This window comes from Malurus melanocephalus, unplaced genomic scaffold, assembly GCF_030028575.1.
Source record: "Malurus melanocephalus ecotype Western Australia unplaced genomic scaffold, MMel_1.1 scaffold_52, whole genome shotgun sequence".
NCBI classification, from domain to species: domain Eukaryota; kingdom Metazoa; phylum Chordata; class Aves; order Passeriformes; family Maluridae; genus Malurus; species Malurus melanocephalus.
The window spans coordinates 2088615-2105778 of NW_026623284.1; the positions used below are offsets into that span (position 1 = coordinate 2088615).

Below are 17164 nucleotides of genomic sequence, written 5' to 3' on the forward strand. Positions count from 1 at the left end.
TGAAAATTATCAGGAGAACAGATATCTTTACTTAGTCCTTCAAACCAGTGCAATAAGAGCAAGYAGCAATGCAGGTTATTCTGTGCTCACGGTGCACCTGGACTGAGCACTCAGAGGTGAAGGCAGAAGATGCCTCTTGCCTTTGCAATGCACTTTATTGCTGAACCTGGAGCATGGAGCAGTCCTTGGACAGGCCCTAATGGGCACCTGGAAGGTCCTTTTAAATGCACATCACTGTGCAAGACAAATGGTGTTTCAATTCCGTGGTTTATGAATAATTTGAAGGTGYGGGAAAACTGAAAATATTTAGCCTGAATTTTCCATGGTAGATCTTTCCTCAAGTAGATCTCTCCTTTGTGTAAGCAATGATGAGAGCAAAAGAGGTGTAACTGAGGTGCAAACCTTCCTGATTTACAGAATATTTCAAATATTTACAATATAAGAACATCACCTTTCATCACAAAGGCAAAAAAAACCCCTTACTGGATGGTCAGGAAGAGACTGTATTGGGTTGAAATTACCAATTCCCGTGTTTTTCTGATGCTTGCACTTCTGTTGGGGCTTCCTTTTTCTATTTAGTTTCAAACATTAAAGTGCACAGGTACAATACCCACATTAATAACACATCAGAGCTTTAAGTTTTGAGCATTGATGAATCTATTTATCAAAAGACCCACAGCAGCTGAACAAAACCACARTATTTACAGTTAAAGCAGAGCAACATCAATAGATTCCATGCTGACAAGCACAGTCTGAAAGYCCAGAGAGGTTCCTTGTTTTAATCACTGGTTCATATACAATCATACATAATAAAACACYTGGTCCAGTCCCAACTTGATTTATTGCTTCTCTCTTTCCTCCCACCTCCATAATGACTCATCAAACACTTGCCGTCTTCTATTACCACCTCAAATAATGYCTCAAATTCTTCAGCTCTCCCCAAACTGGCTACTTTTATTATCTGACTAGGACAAAATTCTTTTCTCTGCAGCTCCTGTACTCTTTCAGAGTATCTGTTCACACAGCTCCATTCCAGTGGTTCTGGAAACAAAAATAATTTCATCCAGCAGAGACAACAATCAGGCACAGAGCTTACAGAGGATACACACAACATCACATACATTTCTATATATTCACAGATGCCTCAGCATCTGTTCCACACAAGCCTTTGATCCCCTCTCCAGCGCCCAAGAAAATTATGATTTGGATGGGTTTTCCCAAAACTTCACATACTACATACATCTTTCMAAACACAGAACCTGAAGGAACCATAAATCTTCCAGGTCTAACTGGAGGTGACAAAAAAGATAATATGTTTATCTTGATCTCATTTTTTTCTTTTTAGTTAAAATCGTTTTGGTTTTTTTCCCAGACCTTTTTTAACCACACAATTAGACTCCAGAAGAAGAGAAAAATCACTGCTGTGAAATGAATGCCAGAAACTAGTCTGGAACAAAAAAATAACAACCCTGAAACACCTCTTTTAAGCTATAAAAATAGTAGTTGATTCCTCCCAGTAAATGGTTCTTAAAGCTTAAACATTCATTTATTTTACTTGTTAATATTTTTTTTTAAATGTCAATTGCTTGGACAGGACTATCTAAAGGAAATTATAGGGTTGCTCTTTTTTACCTTAAAAGATTCTGATTGTGAGAGAAAACATATATAGAACACTTTGAAAACAAGACTCTTTCAGAGTGTCTTAAACAGGGTATTTAGTGTAAAGAAAAAGAAAATACTGGGGTTTAAGACTACCATTCCATAAATGATTTTATAATTTAATTATAATTTTAAAGTTCTTTTCTAAAGTGTTTTTTCTTATGTGTTCAGCCCTTACATTAAGTCCCTCTCAACAAAAGGACTAGATTTCTGCTTACTKACTAGTCAATAATCCATTTTCATAATGGAATACATAAATGACATTAAAGATTCTAATATCATCAGCTACATGAATCAACTACATGCAGCCCATTGGTACATCTCTAAGCCTGTGACATATCAGAAATTCTATACCTTTTCATCCATTCTAACTCACACATTCATGAAGCTTCACTTCATCAAATGTGTCTTTAATTTAAACACCACAACCCAAGACAGGCTGTTGTTTGGAGCTGCCTTCCTAGAAATCTTTACAAGTATTGGAATTAAGCTTGTATTTTTTTCAGTCAACTGATGTTTCTAAACTATTAACTGTCCTAATGACAACCAACAGCTCAATGACTTTGATATTGATATATYGATTGCATAATTTTCATAATGCTGTGGATGTAAACTATCATTATTTTCAACCTTTTTTYCCCCTTTTACTTCATTTTGATATACAATCATTGCTGYATCTAAAACTCCAGTCTTYCAGGTTTCTTATTATTGATGCCTAAAAATAATMCTCCTTGGGCTTATTGATCTCAATCTCTTACCAAATCTAGAACTGCAGGTAGGAAAATAATTACCTATCAGTAGTCACTGTTTTCCCAGATGAATGATTCTAACTTTACCACTGGCACTTGACATGAAGAATTTTTTAGTCTGATTTTATCTGATACTCAGCTGTCCCTCATCCCTCATCCCAAATGCCATATGAATTTTTTATCCATACAAAGAGTAGTTGTACAGAGGAAACTGGAGGACCTCAGGAACTACTTCTGCCTTAATCTTCAATTTTTCCCCTCTGTAGGAYTGCAGGGGTAAGAATACTCATTGGAGACAAAGCCAGAATGGAATAATTTTTCTGATAAACCTTTTTCTTAGATGTTGCTGTTTAAACTGTGAGCCATTTAAATGGGTGGAAAGAATATAAAAATTCTCTTGCTTATTGTGAATACAGGTGSCCACCAAAAGGCAGATTTTAGACTTGAATTTCTACTGTGAGTTGAAGAAAGACTAAAAATTGCCTCATTTTACCATTACCGCGATGCTCAGTAATTAAACTAAGACACCAGAAGCACCCAAAGTAACTTAGTTGAAGGTTCTTTCACAGAATTAAAWCTTTCATCACAATGCCAAGAAACTTCCCTTCTTGACAGCCCAATCAGGAATATTTGCTGTCACTTTTGTGCTCTTTTGTATTCTTTTTTGTTAATCTAAATAGGACCCACTTTGAATTTTCCCACTGGATCCCCATGCTTATAAAATTTGCCTCTTTCTTCCTAAGCTACCAAACACTTCCCCCAGCTGCAGAAGCCATGGGAATGATGGCAAGAACAAGCAAAGTGTTGGGTGGAGAGGCAGGAATTCCTTATAGGATTTATATGATTGTCTCATGGAAGACAAGAGGAGAAAACCCAACAATTCTCAACACCATTAGCAACCCTGCAATGCAGGATGGACAAGATTTACGAAAATAATTTTCTTTTTTCCTTCTGCCACTGCAATTCCTGCACCACCACTACCAGTGCTGGGTCTCTGCCTTTACTGGAGGTGGRGGCAGGAACAGGGGCAGCAGAGGGGACAAGCAGCACCTGATCTCAACCACAAGATAAATGTTGTGACCGCTCTGATAGAACAGGAAAGTACCTGTGGGTCTTGACTGGGTAGTTAAGGRAAGGAGCTCCTGAAATCTGGGGTCATGGTGGCTATTTCCTCAGGAATCAAACAAAAATCAAGAGTTACCACATAACTGTGGTTTAAGCTGGTGATGCAAAGTTTATAAACTGAGTTTTTACCCCGTATACAAAAACAAAAACGAGAGGGTCGAGAAGACAGATGAGAAAAACTGTCCTGTCTGGAGGCTGAAAGCAGCTAARGAAAGATTACAGAACTTTGTCCAGATACAAAGCCAATTTTGAATAGAAAAGCAGCCCTGAAGCTGTCCCAGGCCACCCCAGATGGCYGTCCCAGAGACACAACCAAAACATCTCCGGTCGCATGTGCCCACGACACACAGTTATCTCAAACTAAAAAGGGCATTGAAAGATCAAAACTGAGTTCTTATCTTTCTTCACACCTCATGACTAAGTCTCWCAACTATTTCCTCTGCAGCACGAAGCAATTATTTCTTGTATTGCCCTTTTAAGGGGTTTTACTGATTTTTGTTTCTTCGTTCATGCAAAAAAAGGTTCAAAGGCASAGGAGGAGGCTGATGCCATTTCAGAGGCTCCCTGCTGTCCTTTAAAACATTAAAAGCACTCTTAAAGAACCCAAAGCAAATTTTTGCTCTCCAAGAACAGTAGAACTGTCACATYACCCCATTATAATTCTCAGTTTTGGTGCCCTGATGAACAGAATTAAGAATTTCTCCAGTTTTAGTTTTTCATGATTTTCACTCCTTCATTTCTTTACATCCCCACTTTTTTTATAAAGTATTACTATGGATCTCTGACAGTACTTCAGGTTTCTGTTTTCTGGCTTTTTTTGATTAGCATCCCTGCTCCAAACTAAGTGACTCAGCCACATTGGTTTTGAAATCTCCAAAGAGCTCTTGTAATTGCCTGTGCTCCCTTCAAGTGAACTCTGCTATCTCAACATGTTGGCCAATTTTCTTCTCTAGTCCTTCTTCAGAGTAAACACTGACACTATTCTGTTTCTTAATATATTCCTCTTTTTATCTAATTTGGTCTGCCTACACTTGAATCCAACTGCATGTATTGGTTAATTCCCTGCAGTACTCGAAATTCGGACTCTTATTAAATTGTGGTCAGTGCTTCTCCTTTAAACGGTCACTTMATTTCACTGTAATACTTATGCAAAATGAAATACAGAGCACTATCCCATCTAGACACAAAATGAGCCAGTCCTTCMATTTCTGAATTGCTTTAGTGCAATATTAAACACTAAATGAAAATCCTAATTAATATTGTTTTCTCTTGCCTAATAGCTAAGCCTCCTTCCTCAGCATTTTGAGGAAGGCTTCATTGTTCTTACTCAGAGGTCACTACTTTTTTCTTATAAATCTACTCTTCTTTCAGGTCTTCAGGGGCCTGCTTCACTGCCTCAACATTTCATAACTATTTAAATAATTTCTGTCTATCCAAAGTGACTGACAACTGTTTGCCATGATATACATCTTTATTTTAAGAAACCAAAATATTAATTTACATTATTACYATTATTACTTCCTAATAATACCACAAATCAAAATTTAATTCACTTTAATCTGTTGTCTCACCAAGTTGGTTATCTTTGCAATAGGCAAATCTCCTCTAGTGACAGCAAGTATATTTTCATGACTCTATTAACYATTGCTGGATTTCCTACACAGATTTCTGGGAGTGTCTGCCCTCCTCCCAATATCAGGACCACATAAATAAACTTGTTCCTGGTATGCTGGAGCAGCTGTACAATTCCTTGAATTTAAAGCAGTRCTGCAGCTGGCCCTGGCATTATTGTAACAGACTGTCCTGTGGTACATTTACCCTACTTCCATTTCCAGAGAGCCACGCCATTTTCACAGCTCCATTTCAKCCTCTCACCTTTATTGCAGAGCTTTATTTCAGCACCTTTATGCTTCCAGCCATCACTATTTTATCCCTCAGTGTCTCTGTGAGAGGGCACCTCATACCACTCTCAGTTATTTGTGAGCAGAGCAGCCATGAAGTGCCTTAAACCACCAGAGAAACACAAATATCTTTACCAGCTCTTTGYTYRTCTCCAAGCTGGAAGCAGAGGGTAWCACCTCAGCAGGTGCCACACCACCCATCAAAAGCCCAAAAGCTCTTTCCCCTTTCAGCTGACAAGGGGCTCTGACACAGGAATGTTGAGAGGACACACAACCTGATGGTCAGGACCAGCTCCAAAGACACCCCTGGTTCAAACAGAGCTTTGTGATCTGTCCTTCCTTAATGCTGCATCAACCACATCACGCCTTCAAGTTCCTCATGCTGAGCTTTCTATCTCTTGGATGAAACCTTCCTAACACCACTGCTTCCAGGGCTCTCAGCCCGCAGGGAGAGGAACTGAGCAGAAAGGCCACAAGTCACCAGAGGGGAATGGAGGGACTGCCCTTGGCCTGATCCCTGGTTCAACAGAGCCCTGGGTCAAGCCAGGCAACTTCCTTAAGTCAGAATTGGGGGTTTTATAATGCAGTTGGCTGGAGATGTAGGATTGTAGGGTCCACCCAGTCCTTCACAGAGGTACCCCATGAGATACCCAAAGGTACCATGTCACTGCCTCCCAAGAATTCCAGTTAATGAGTTGACTGCGTGGTTCATTTTTTTTCCTCAAAATAAATAAAATGCCAAAGGTCACTGGTCATGAGCTTGTACAGGATGGCCCAACCCAGATAATGAGTTAGGGCCCAAAGAGCCTATGATTTTCTTAAAAAAAAATCTCTTGGGATTTTTCAGATTAATAAAGATTGAATTTCTCTGCTTTTTTTGATATTTTTTAAGACCATTAATTCAAATCCTGAAGTTTTGCTAGAAAATGCAAGAATTATAAATTGTCTTCAGAGGAACAATGTGCAAACCAGACCCACACACACAGAGCTGAAATTTTCATGTGATTGCTCAGTTCCAGGAAACACAGGTTTAAAAATATTTCATAAGGCACCCTAAAACTGTGAAAACCGTCAGTGATACTACCAGGACGCAATAGAAAAGCACCAGAAGCGCTTTCAGCATGGACTGTGAAGGCACCATAAAGATTCAGAGAAAGCTACCAAAGTCTTTCAAAACCACACTGACATCATGATGAGCCAGTGGTCACATTTTGCTGATTCCCATGCAGATCTTAGTCAATATAATGAATTTAAAAAACCCAACAGAACAAAGAAACAAAACAAAACAAAACAAACAAACAAAAAAAAAACAAACAAAAAACAACCAAACCTCAAATGACCAGAAACCAGACTATAGGAGGAAGAAGAGCTTACCTGGATCACTAAGAAATTCCTCTGAGCTGTTCCACGTCCTACCATCCAAGTACAAGGAGCCATTGGTGAAGTTAAACATGGTGTAATCCCTGACACATTTGTGTCTCAAGTTGCCCATGAAGAGCTGGAGGCCTATGAGGGCAAAGACACTCAAGCAGAAAACGGTCAGGATCATCACATCAGCAAGTTTCTTAACAGACTGGATAAGTGCTCCTACTATGGTCTTCAGTCCTAGGGAGATAAAAGCCAAGAGTTTATAGACTGAGAGACTGAGCTATGTCTGCAGGCAGCTGCTTTTGGTGATGGAAATCTCCATGGAAAGGGAAATCTGAAGGGCTTTGGGTATGTGTTTGCAACTGGATGTCAGAAATGAGAGATAAGTGATCACTATGAATGCTTAGTCTCATCTGCTTTTGGACAAAAGTCCTGGAATTGTACAAACACTGATTTAAAAATGGAGGGGGAGAACTGGATAGAGGACAGCGAGGTACAAATGTATATATGGATAAAGAAAATACGGAATGTGTTTTATATTTTCATGGAGCTGCATTAAAGGCAGTAAAGCCTAAATCCCATTGAATTTTGAGAACGTCAATTACTTTGGAATCTTTCAGGTGATTCTGATAACTTTATCCCTCACATAAACAGATGAAGAGGTATGGAAATGCTGTTTATTCCCTGATTATTTTACATATTTTAGTGCCAAATCCAACATGCTGTCCTCGTATGAATAATTCCTCYGCTTTCAATTCATTTGCTTAAGACAACAAGAATTTGTGATTAGAAAAAAMTCCAAATATGGGCAATCAAATAAATCCAGTGGAAATTATTTGAGTAAAACAACCTGAGGCTCCAACAATACCTGGGCAAAGTTAATCGTTTTATAATGTGCTGCCAAAGTAGATAAATCATCCTATTGCATAACACCAAAGGCTTGGGTCACACAAATTAGCTTCTCCTTTATTATTTCACCCTGTAACACTAGCTTCAGTTTATTCTTCCATAAATATTCAGATATAAATAATCATGACGTTTTCTCAAATGATATTTCTTGCTTTTGAAGTGTTTCTGGAGATTAGCAGTGTTTGAGCTGATTGAATATTACATGATTACRACAGAAAATCCCACTCCTTTTTTATAAAAACACCTTTCTCTTCTTAACTGGTGTGCTGTAGCTGGACATTAATATCAGCTGCACAGTGGTGGCAATTTTGTAATTTCTTTCCTATTTATATTTAATTTATACTGGTAAGTAGCAATAAGTGCCTCTGATAATCCCTGTCACCAGTATGGCAGCAATAAGAGAAATTGATTTAAATGGGAAAAAAGAAATGCAAAGAGGAAACAGGAGGAATTCTCCTGGGCAATATTCAGAAGCACATTGATTTGCTCACTGAATATGATCATACACATTAAATCTCAGTTCCCTGGAATTCCACCCCAAGAGTTTGGCAGCCACAAAGGCTGAGCTAGTGCTGTGTAATTGGAAATAACAGGAAAATGTACTTCAGGACTCATAGGAAACTAAAATTAGGTTTTGGCTTTGCTTAAAAATCTGTGGTTAGAGTGGGGGGAAATCAGGGTATCTCAAATGAAGATGAGCTGCTGAAATGGCCAACAGGTGCAGCAGTCCCTGCATCCAGCAGCCTAAAATATTCCACTCCTGCATAGGATATTACTAATTTGTGAATGATATTAACATCTGTAAAATAGCCATTTAACCCAAAGGCACTGACTCAACAGGTGTGGGGAGCTTCCCCCACTAAACTCTTTGTTTCCCTCTCTAACTTTTGGCATGGTAAAGAGAGAGAGGCTAGACAGCTCCCTGCTCTGCTCAAATATACAGCATAACACATTGCAGGGCAAATATGCAAAAAAAACCCCATTTCCATTATGAAAAGCCTCCTCCTCACCAGAAAGAGATTTTTAGAAATGAGGTCGATTCTACTCAGGTACACAGAGAAAGGATGACTTAGAACTTTTGAGYCCATATGTAGGTTTGGCCACTTGTTTTCATGCCTAAATAAAAATGAAACCTCTTCTGCTAGTCTAGTCTTGAGTAAACTTTTTACCTGAATGGAAAGTGGCTTTAGCTGCAGCCCAGTTCTGAAAGGACTTCTGTGGTGTCCCCCTTGCCTGGCATTGTAAGACCATTAAGACAATCAGGTCTTAAACAAGTAGTTAGGTGAGGAAGAAGATTTGCAAATGCACAGCAATTTTAAAATTTTGTTGCTCTGATATTCTGAAATATTTCCAGTGATCCTTATCATTGGTTTTCCTTTGAATGCTGCTTCACTGAAGCTGATTAAACTTGGGAAATCCAAATGTAAACCGAGTCTTAAGAAAAGGAAAAAATACCACAAGTTCTTTTGCTGCCAAACTCCCTGTGAAATCTCTGCAGCACATTTATTTGTTTGCATCTCCAASATACAAACTTGGAGTCTGTATTTGTATCATCTAAGTGCACTAATTAATCTTGCTCATATGGGCAAGGACAATGGGAGTCCTAATGTGAATAGGCATAATATTAGGGGAAAAAAAAAACCCAACAAAATTTTAGTCAACAATAAAGACTATCTGTTTTTAAAATCAGGCCTCAGTATTTCCAGTTTCAAGATCATTTCATGAAACATGTTTTTTCCCAGTTTACCTACTGGAGTTTTAAATAGAATAGCAATTCTGTGTTATTGCTTTTAAAAATTCATCCCTTGCAGGTATCAAATGATTTCTTTATGAGAGGTTTTTCTGCTTTATTTCCTCTTCTTTTTTGTTTTGTTTTGTTTTGTTTTGTTTTGTTTTCATAGCTTACAAGCTTCTGAACAATTTAAGAAGGTGATGCTTCAGTAATACAATTTCTGTAATTAAAGACCATTTAAAAATAACTGTACTGTGCCTCCTGGACCTTTGCTAAAACTTTCCAGGAAAGCCATTTGGAGAGTGTTATACTTACAGTTGATCTGGGTTTTTCTCACTCTTTAAAAACAAAATTGCTAATTTTCTCAGAAAATTAAGTAGCATGCATCAAGGTGGTTGATGCAAGTAAGTGCCACAGATAAGTAAAATATTTAATTCATTGTTCATTCAAACTTTCTCCGCCTCCAAAATGGAAGGGCTGGGGGAAAATAAGGACACCCAGAACCTCTTGCAGGTGCTCTGCATCCCACTGAATCAATCCCATGTTTTGTAAAAGCAATGCTAGATGTATTCAAATTTAGAGCACGGTTAAATCTTCTGGGTAAATAATCCTTCTTTGAAATAGTGCCAATGAGAGCACTGCAATATAGCTTAATAGAAGATATTATTTATGGGGCATTAAAGGCATTTACTTAATTCTTGCAAGTCAGACATCAAACCAGGCAGCATGCAGGAAAAAAAACCCGAGGATCTGATCCAAAGCTGAGTAACAGCTACACCCGTTAATGACAATGGGTCTATAGATTACTCCCTGTGGAGTAAATCAATAACAGGCTTTTTCTGAATCACTGACTTCTTTCCACACCTCTGGGCCAAATCCTGCTTGCATGACATGAAAAACACCACCCAATCCAAAAATCTGTGGAATGAGGGCTGTATAGGCAGCCTGAYATCTGCAGAGAGCAAGAAGAATTTGGCCCAAACATTCCTGTTGGAGTAGGTAGAAATTATCACATTAAGAGGTTAATCAAATAATCATTTTTCAAATGTAAATCAGAAACCATAGAAAATGCAAGCAACACCAAACAATGAGAAATGGCAAGATCCCAAAACACCATCCATTCCTTATGCGAGATGTGAGGAAGTATTAGCGTAATTCAGTATGACATCCATACCAGATGTTGGCAATCACCTACAGAACTGTCAGACACAGCCTGGAAACAAGGGGAGAGAAAAAGAAAAAAGAAAACAAAAAAAAGGAGTGTGGCTTGAAACAATATTGTCCTCACCGAGCCCATTCCTTTCAGAGCAGGACTCACCCTTGATGAGTGCATTTTGTCATCAGTTACTGAGATGTGGAGCAGCAAAGAGTTTAATGATGTGCTGGCCAGCTTCAATGGGTGCAGCATTCCTGMAGGCTGGCTTGGCATGGAAAAGCAGCTGACAGGCCAGTCTCCAAGGGAAACACAAATATGTGTTATATTTCTCACCTCTGGGATAGTTACTTGTTGAGTTAAGTGATTTGCCCACCAAAAGGGTGACATTTATCTCTCTGCAGCCGGACTGAGGCAGCGAACAAGGGTCGGTCTCCTCCACACAGCCTTAATTCTTGTTCTCCGAGCTCTGTTCTGGCTATCATTGAGGCACTGGATAACATTCACAGCACTATTTATAGCCTTTAGTCTCACACTAACTTAAATGGGAGCTGGATCAGGCYCCAAAGTGCCTTGGCCCAATTTTCTATGAGGTCACCTTTCCCCGCTATCCTGTTATTCTGTGTGAGATGTCCGTGGTGTACACGCCTGTTCCAGAAAGAGCAGTGGAGCTTCTCTGGATTAGGGCAGTTTACAAAATCCTGGTGGTGACGATGATGATGATGATGATGATGATGATGATGATGATGATGATGATGATGATGATGATGATGATGATGGTGCTGGCCTGCATTTTGTGATCTTTTGATGGAGAGGACCACAGGGTTTATATTATCTCAGTTAGTAGCTATCAAAACCACCGGTGATTTCCATGAGGATAAAATATGATTCACGACCCTCTGTGTTTTCGTTCCTGTTGAACACAGGATTTGAATAYATCCTGGGATTTGGATACTCTGGTAATGGGAGATAAATGAATGCCTTCAGTGGGCTGTTCTGCTGCTGGCCATGGTTCCTATCTAGATGGAAAAACAATCCAGTTGCCGAGGCAACATGCAAGATGCCAATTAGTAAATAAAATCACTGGGAGTAAAAGGTTTTCTGCTCCCATTGAGAAAATGGTACCTATTTSTAAGCACCTGAACAAAGCTTTTTTTCCACTCTGTATCATGGGTAACTGAAAAACAGGAAGAAATGAGTGTGTTTGAGGTGTAAAAGGGAAAATTGAGGGCTTCCATGAAGGTCTTCTGGCATGTTAAGGACTGCCACAAAAGGTAAGGCACTGACCTGATGTCTTACACAGCTCCAGGGCAAAAACAAGAGAGCTGATAGTGCAGCAAGTGAGAGGGAGGCTGGATGTAGAGACAGCACCTGCAGGTCCAYGGATATTTGGGGCAGGAGACATTGGGATTGTGGCACCCAAGGTGAGCCCCATCTCTCCAGTGAAAGGGAAGCTTGCTGCTAGGTGCTGGCATTTGTGTTGTTGGATCTGGATCTGAACCATCCTCCTAGGACCAGTTTTCTCATGACAAAAGAGTGACTGGCTGGAATAGTTCCTGGACTTCCCRGAAGACCCTGGGACCTCCACATTTGTTGGATTTCTCAAGGAAGCCAGGCAATAAATATCATGCTGTACTAAATGCAGCCTTAGGCCAGGGGAATGGACTCTGGCTTCAGGAGATCTTTTTCAGCCCTGTGAGCCCGTGTCCCCCTAAACATCCCCGTGCCCGCTCGAGCACTCAGAGCCAGACATTAAAGGCAGGTGAGATTTTTAAAAGCACTAATTGTTAGCTTTACTGACTCCCTGTGGAGTCAATAGAGAAGCTCATTGATTCCAAGTGAAGCAGAATGCCTTTGAAAACCAGCCTCTAAGTGCTTTGCTGGACAGGAGCCTCGCACCACGGAGGAGCTGGCCCGTTGCTTTCCGTAAGCAATTTCACCAAGCACAGCGAGTCCAAGAATGTGAGTGCAAATAGAAGCACCTGATGGAGAAGTGATCAATTTTATTGAGGGAAAGATCAGATATTCCTGAAGGAGARCAAAACTTGGTGGTTTTCACCTGAGACCCGAGTGAAAGAGGAAGCAAAAATARCAACCACCTTCTCCTCTCTATTGCAATTAACCCCAAAAATCTCATGGATCTCATCATCTTTTCATTTTTAAGCCTGTTGGGGGAAAATATTTCACCTCAGCACAAGCCTATGTAATCATTAAAAACTCAGACTGCTTTGCAGATAAACCAAGCATCATGCCCAATATTTCTTTTAAAATATATGTGTCCTACTGAAAGATGAACTGACTCCTCTGAAATTATCTGCTAATATTAAAAAAAACCAAAACCACCTTGGCTGTGTTTCACTGGCAGCTATGGCAATTTGTGGTTCTCCACATTTGTAATTTAAACATATTCAGGTCACAGGTAATCTTGATGATAAAATAAAAGCCCAGATATTCTATTAGCATATCTTCAGGCAGTTATGTTGCCAAATAATTTAGGGACTTGTACATAAAAATGCAGTTATCAAAAAAAACTAATCAAATATTCAGTCAGAATGAAAAAAGAGAACATGAGTTATTATRTATTATTTTAATAAATAATACTCCTGTTTCTTTTTTTTTTCCCTATTAACCAACAAATGGAACAACTCCGTGTTTAATAACAYTGAGGGGTTTTGGTGTATTTGAATCTTTTTTTTTTTTGAATCTCACTACTCAATTTTTTCCCCCAATAAGTCAAATTTCATCATTTGATGTAAAACAAGCTTCAGCTCCACCTCTGGTATAGGATAGCAGAAAATTGTTATATATAGAACTCAGAAAAATTGACAGGCTCTKCTCTGAAGGGGCTCAAGCTTGAGACAAGATGTAAGGTGAAAGGTGTCCCCTGGAGATGGATGTCCCTCCAAGTTAAGTCTTCAAATTGCTAGCMAAGGAATCTAGGAAACAAACTCCAGCTTTCTCTCTGATTAGCCACTACCATCTCACATGAGCTGTGAAGCAGTGCTCAGCTTTGCTTCCCAAGGAAAACAAGAATCCTTTCTMAAYGGAAATGCAGTTAGAGAAAACTTTWAAAAWCCCCACCCTCTTTTCTAATGGATCATATTYTAAAACTTAAAGACAACAATTAAGAAAGGTACTAATTTCAAAGACATTATGAACAATCATCTGAGAGTATTCTTTAAAACCTGCATTTGGATACACACTTTCAATGAAAAGTACCTTGTTCTCCCAGTAATTTCCCTGATTTTCATTACGGTGGAATCAGAATGAGGGACCAAACTCTAGACCCAGATGTATATTTTTTCTTAACACCTCCATTCCAGAATTCCCATTTCTAGCTTATACTCCATGTGACTGCTGGTGATCAGTTTTAATATGTGTCCCTATAAATTTAGATCACAGAATTCATTTAGATTGATATAATAGCTCATGATAGAGTGGGTGGAAAAGCCTTTCTAACCTTAAAGAGTGGTGAGTGACAATCTGAGCAGTTCTCTCAATGTTTTGAGTATTTTTGACATGTAATTGCCAACATCTGATCAGGATTATCACAGCATCTACCATGCATGGTTTTTGCTATCTTYTCTACCTTGTCATGCAGGTTGGAGATGTTAAACACTGAGGCTGAATGAGACCTGTCCATAGATAATGCTCAGCAAGAAAGTTTTGTTGTATCATTAGTCTTCAGTGGACTCATCTCTTCATAAATTACTTAATAGTAAATAATTTTTTTTAAACAATAAGAGATGTTATAAAGTTTCTTTCACAATCAGATGTGTAGTAAAACACTGCTTTTTCTCTCTTTTTTTTTTTTTGATGGGGGAGAAGAGGGGAGAAATTATATCCTTGAAAATGAACAAAAACCTGAGTCAGTGAAATGCTGAACCTACTAAAATAAATAATGAAATGTTTTCTGATCTCTCCAAGGCCCAAAATCTCAGCAGTGAGATTTTATCCCATTCAAATGGATAAACACCATGACAAATTCGGCTATCTGTGCCTGCAGCCTTGAAACCTCGGCTCACAGCACAGATTTAGATTCCTCTATTGATGTGCCCTTAAACATGAATATGCATTTTGAGGTCATCAACCTTCCATTTGTAAAGATCAATATCCAAAGGCTTTAAAAGATTTTCATAGTCATCTTCACATGGTTCACCAATGAGCACTTTATGGATGTGATTCACGAGCCACCATTCTTATTGTGGCACTTGTGGGGTCTGTCGTTTTGGAGGCACTCTCATTCCTTCTGCCCACAAAAATCATATTGGAAAAACATATTAAAAAAGTATTCTATTGACAGGTCACATTCCCTACATTCCTCCATTTCCTGATCAGTATCTATGGTTAAGTCTTTCATAATTACGGTGTTTACTACTGGAAATGGCATGTAGGCTTTAACTGCAGCCCGAGTGTTTAACCTGATTTTCACCTGAAATGACTGAGATTGTTTTCAGCGCCCGCAGTACTCTGAACGTTCGTAAGGCTGAGACATTGCCCAGGTCCACAAATTCAGTTATGTATCTGTAACAAGGGAAAGTCACACACAGACAATGACAAAACACCAGCCAAAGAAACAACAATCAGAGGGACAAAGAGAGACAGAGAAAGAATCACTTGTAGCTGAGAGCCAAAACGTAAGGATCAGGGCGTCTTACCTGGGATTACTGAAATAGTTTTTAAAGCTCTCAATACCCTGAAAGTCCGAAGAGGTGAAACACTGCCTACATTCACAAATTCTCCTACATACCTGTAGAATTAAGTCACAGTTATTTGGAATTATACAATAGAGTATGAGACTTGTCTGAATGAAGAAAACATTCATACACAGCGGGAGAAAACGCAGCCGAATGAGAGGTGCACCCACTTTTGAGGCTGTTTTGATACCATTTGCCCCGGGTTTTTTATTAGTACACATCAGTTCAAATGCTGCTTGAACTGCTAAACTTTTCTAATCGGCATAAATTCTTTAAAACCACTGGGTGAACTCTGTTATTGTGCTGTTCAGCCATAAATAATTTAAAGATTTAACCATCATGTAGTTTAACAAAAAAAAATTCTTTACATTGTAGGAAATATTAAGAGTTATTTTGCTGCTCTAAAAAAAGAAATAAAGCTCCAAATACTCAAGTAATTTTCACATAATAGCTTCTGAAAACTGCATATAGGACAACATAGGAAAACAGTKCAAACATTTCTACTGGGTTATTTATTTTAAGATGCTGCATTCTGTGGTAAAAAAGCATTTGGTTTCAAGAGATGCTTTCCATTGTATTTTGTTTTGTATTCAATTTCATGCCCTTTGGCTGCAGGAAGCTGGAGTCTAAATGAATTTAACTGCCATCCTACTAAAAACTCTTTATGATTAAAATACCAATCCCAGCTGTTCCCTGCCATGCCTCTTTTGGTCATCCTGCGACCCATCACATCTGAGCTAAATGTTCCCAGGAGAGGTGGTCAYGGAATGAGCTTCATTTCACACTTTATCAGTGTCGTACAAAATTATTTCCTCCAAGTCAGTTCACAGCAAAAACATAGTCACCACTGCATCTTCTAAACACATGAGATATTGGACCCTTGAATTTTATTTCTAAAATTCTACCAAATTCCATTCAAATGCCCTACTTCTTTGGGGCATTTTTTTTTTACATGTTAAGTCAAAAACTCACCTGGTTATTTTACAAAGCCTGCTTAAGTGGGCTTTGTCCAAAGGCCCCTGGGGAGGACAAAGCATCCTTTCCATGTTTACTAATCCAGATTATAGCCTGGAAGAGCAATATTGCTTCTCTTCATAATGTCATAGGGGAGTCTGGTTAMCAATTTACCTGTTTCCTCCCCAGCTTTACCCTGTACTTCTCTCCCAAAGTCCTCTGCAGCATGAAAGGTGGAGGAAAAAAATAATTTGGGGAGAAGCAGCATGATGGGAATATGATTATGCTGACCAGAGGTTTGTGAAAACACATWATAAATATGTGAATGAGCAAATGAAGCAAATAATACTGCTGCTTGTAATAGTTAATTAGGATTTATTCAGGTCATTTCTTTGATCAAATTGCAGCAGAGCAGTTTCTCTGTATTGGGGAATGAGAAACAACTGGAATTCCCATCTTGAATTTTCCTGTTAGCCAGGGAATTGCTTAATGTCTTAATCTTAAACTTTTGGCAGGGCACTTTCCAACCCAGAGTTCAACCTGCCTCTTCCTCACCTGCCCTGGAAAAAGGGACTCACTGGTCTGGGAGAGAGGAATCTGCACAGGGACAGTTCCATAATTTCCCTTGAACGCGCCCACAACCCCAGAGAGGGTCACAAGCCATGGCTGTGTCTGCTGGCACAGGATGGGAGAAAAGCCCTGGAGACCTGCAGCACTTCTTAATTCCCAGTGTGGTATTTAAAATTACTCTCTGTGACCCAACCTGTGCTGCTTCTGCCCAAAAGAGAAGACAAGAAGCTATTTTGCAATAACTCTAAAGCAAATGATGGTCTTCCCACTGTAACTCTCATCAGCAAAATAATCGTATTTTCTGTCAGCTCAAAMCCCTCAGTCCATCTGAATCTCGTGGCCCCTTC

General features: G+C 39.1%; 1 protein-coding gene across 1 annotated transcript in view; it reads right to left on the reverse strand.

Moving 5' to 3' along the window:
* Positions 1-17164, reverse strand: part of LOC130573159 (sodium channel protein type 5 subunit alpha-like) — a 213436-nt gene that overhangs the window by 143102 nt on the left and 53170 nt on the right. Inside the window, exons 6-7 of the mRNA XM_057365412.1 lie at positions 15029-15120; positions 6809-7039 (exon numbers count right to left, since the gene is read on the reverse strand). Coding sequence (XP_057221395.1) covers positions 6809-7039; positions 15029-15120 — 323 coding nt within the window. The remainder of the gene's footprint in view (positions 1-6808; positions 7040-15028; positions 15121-17164) is intronic.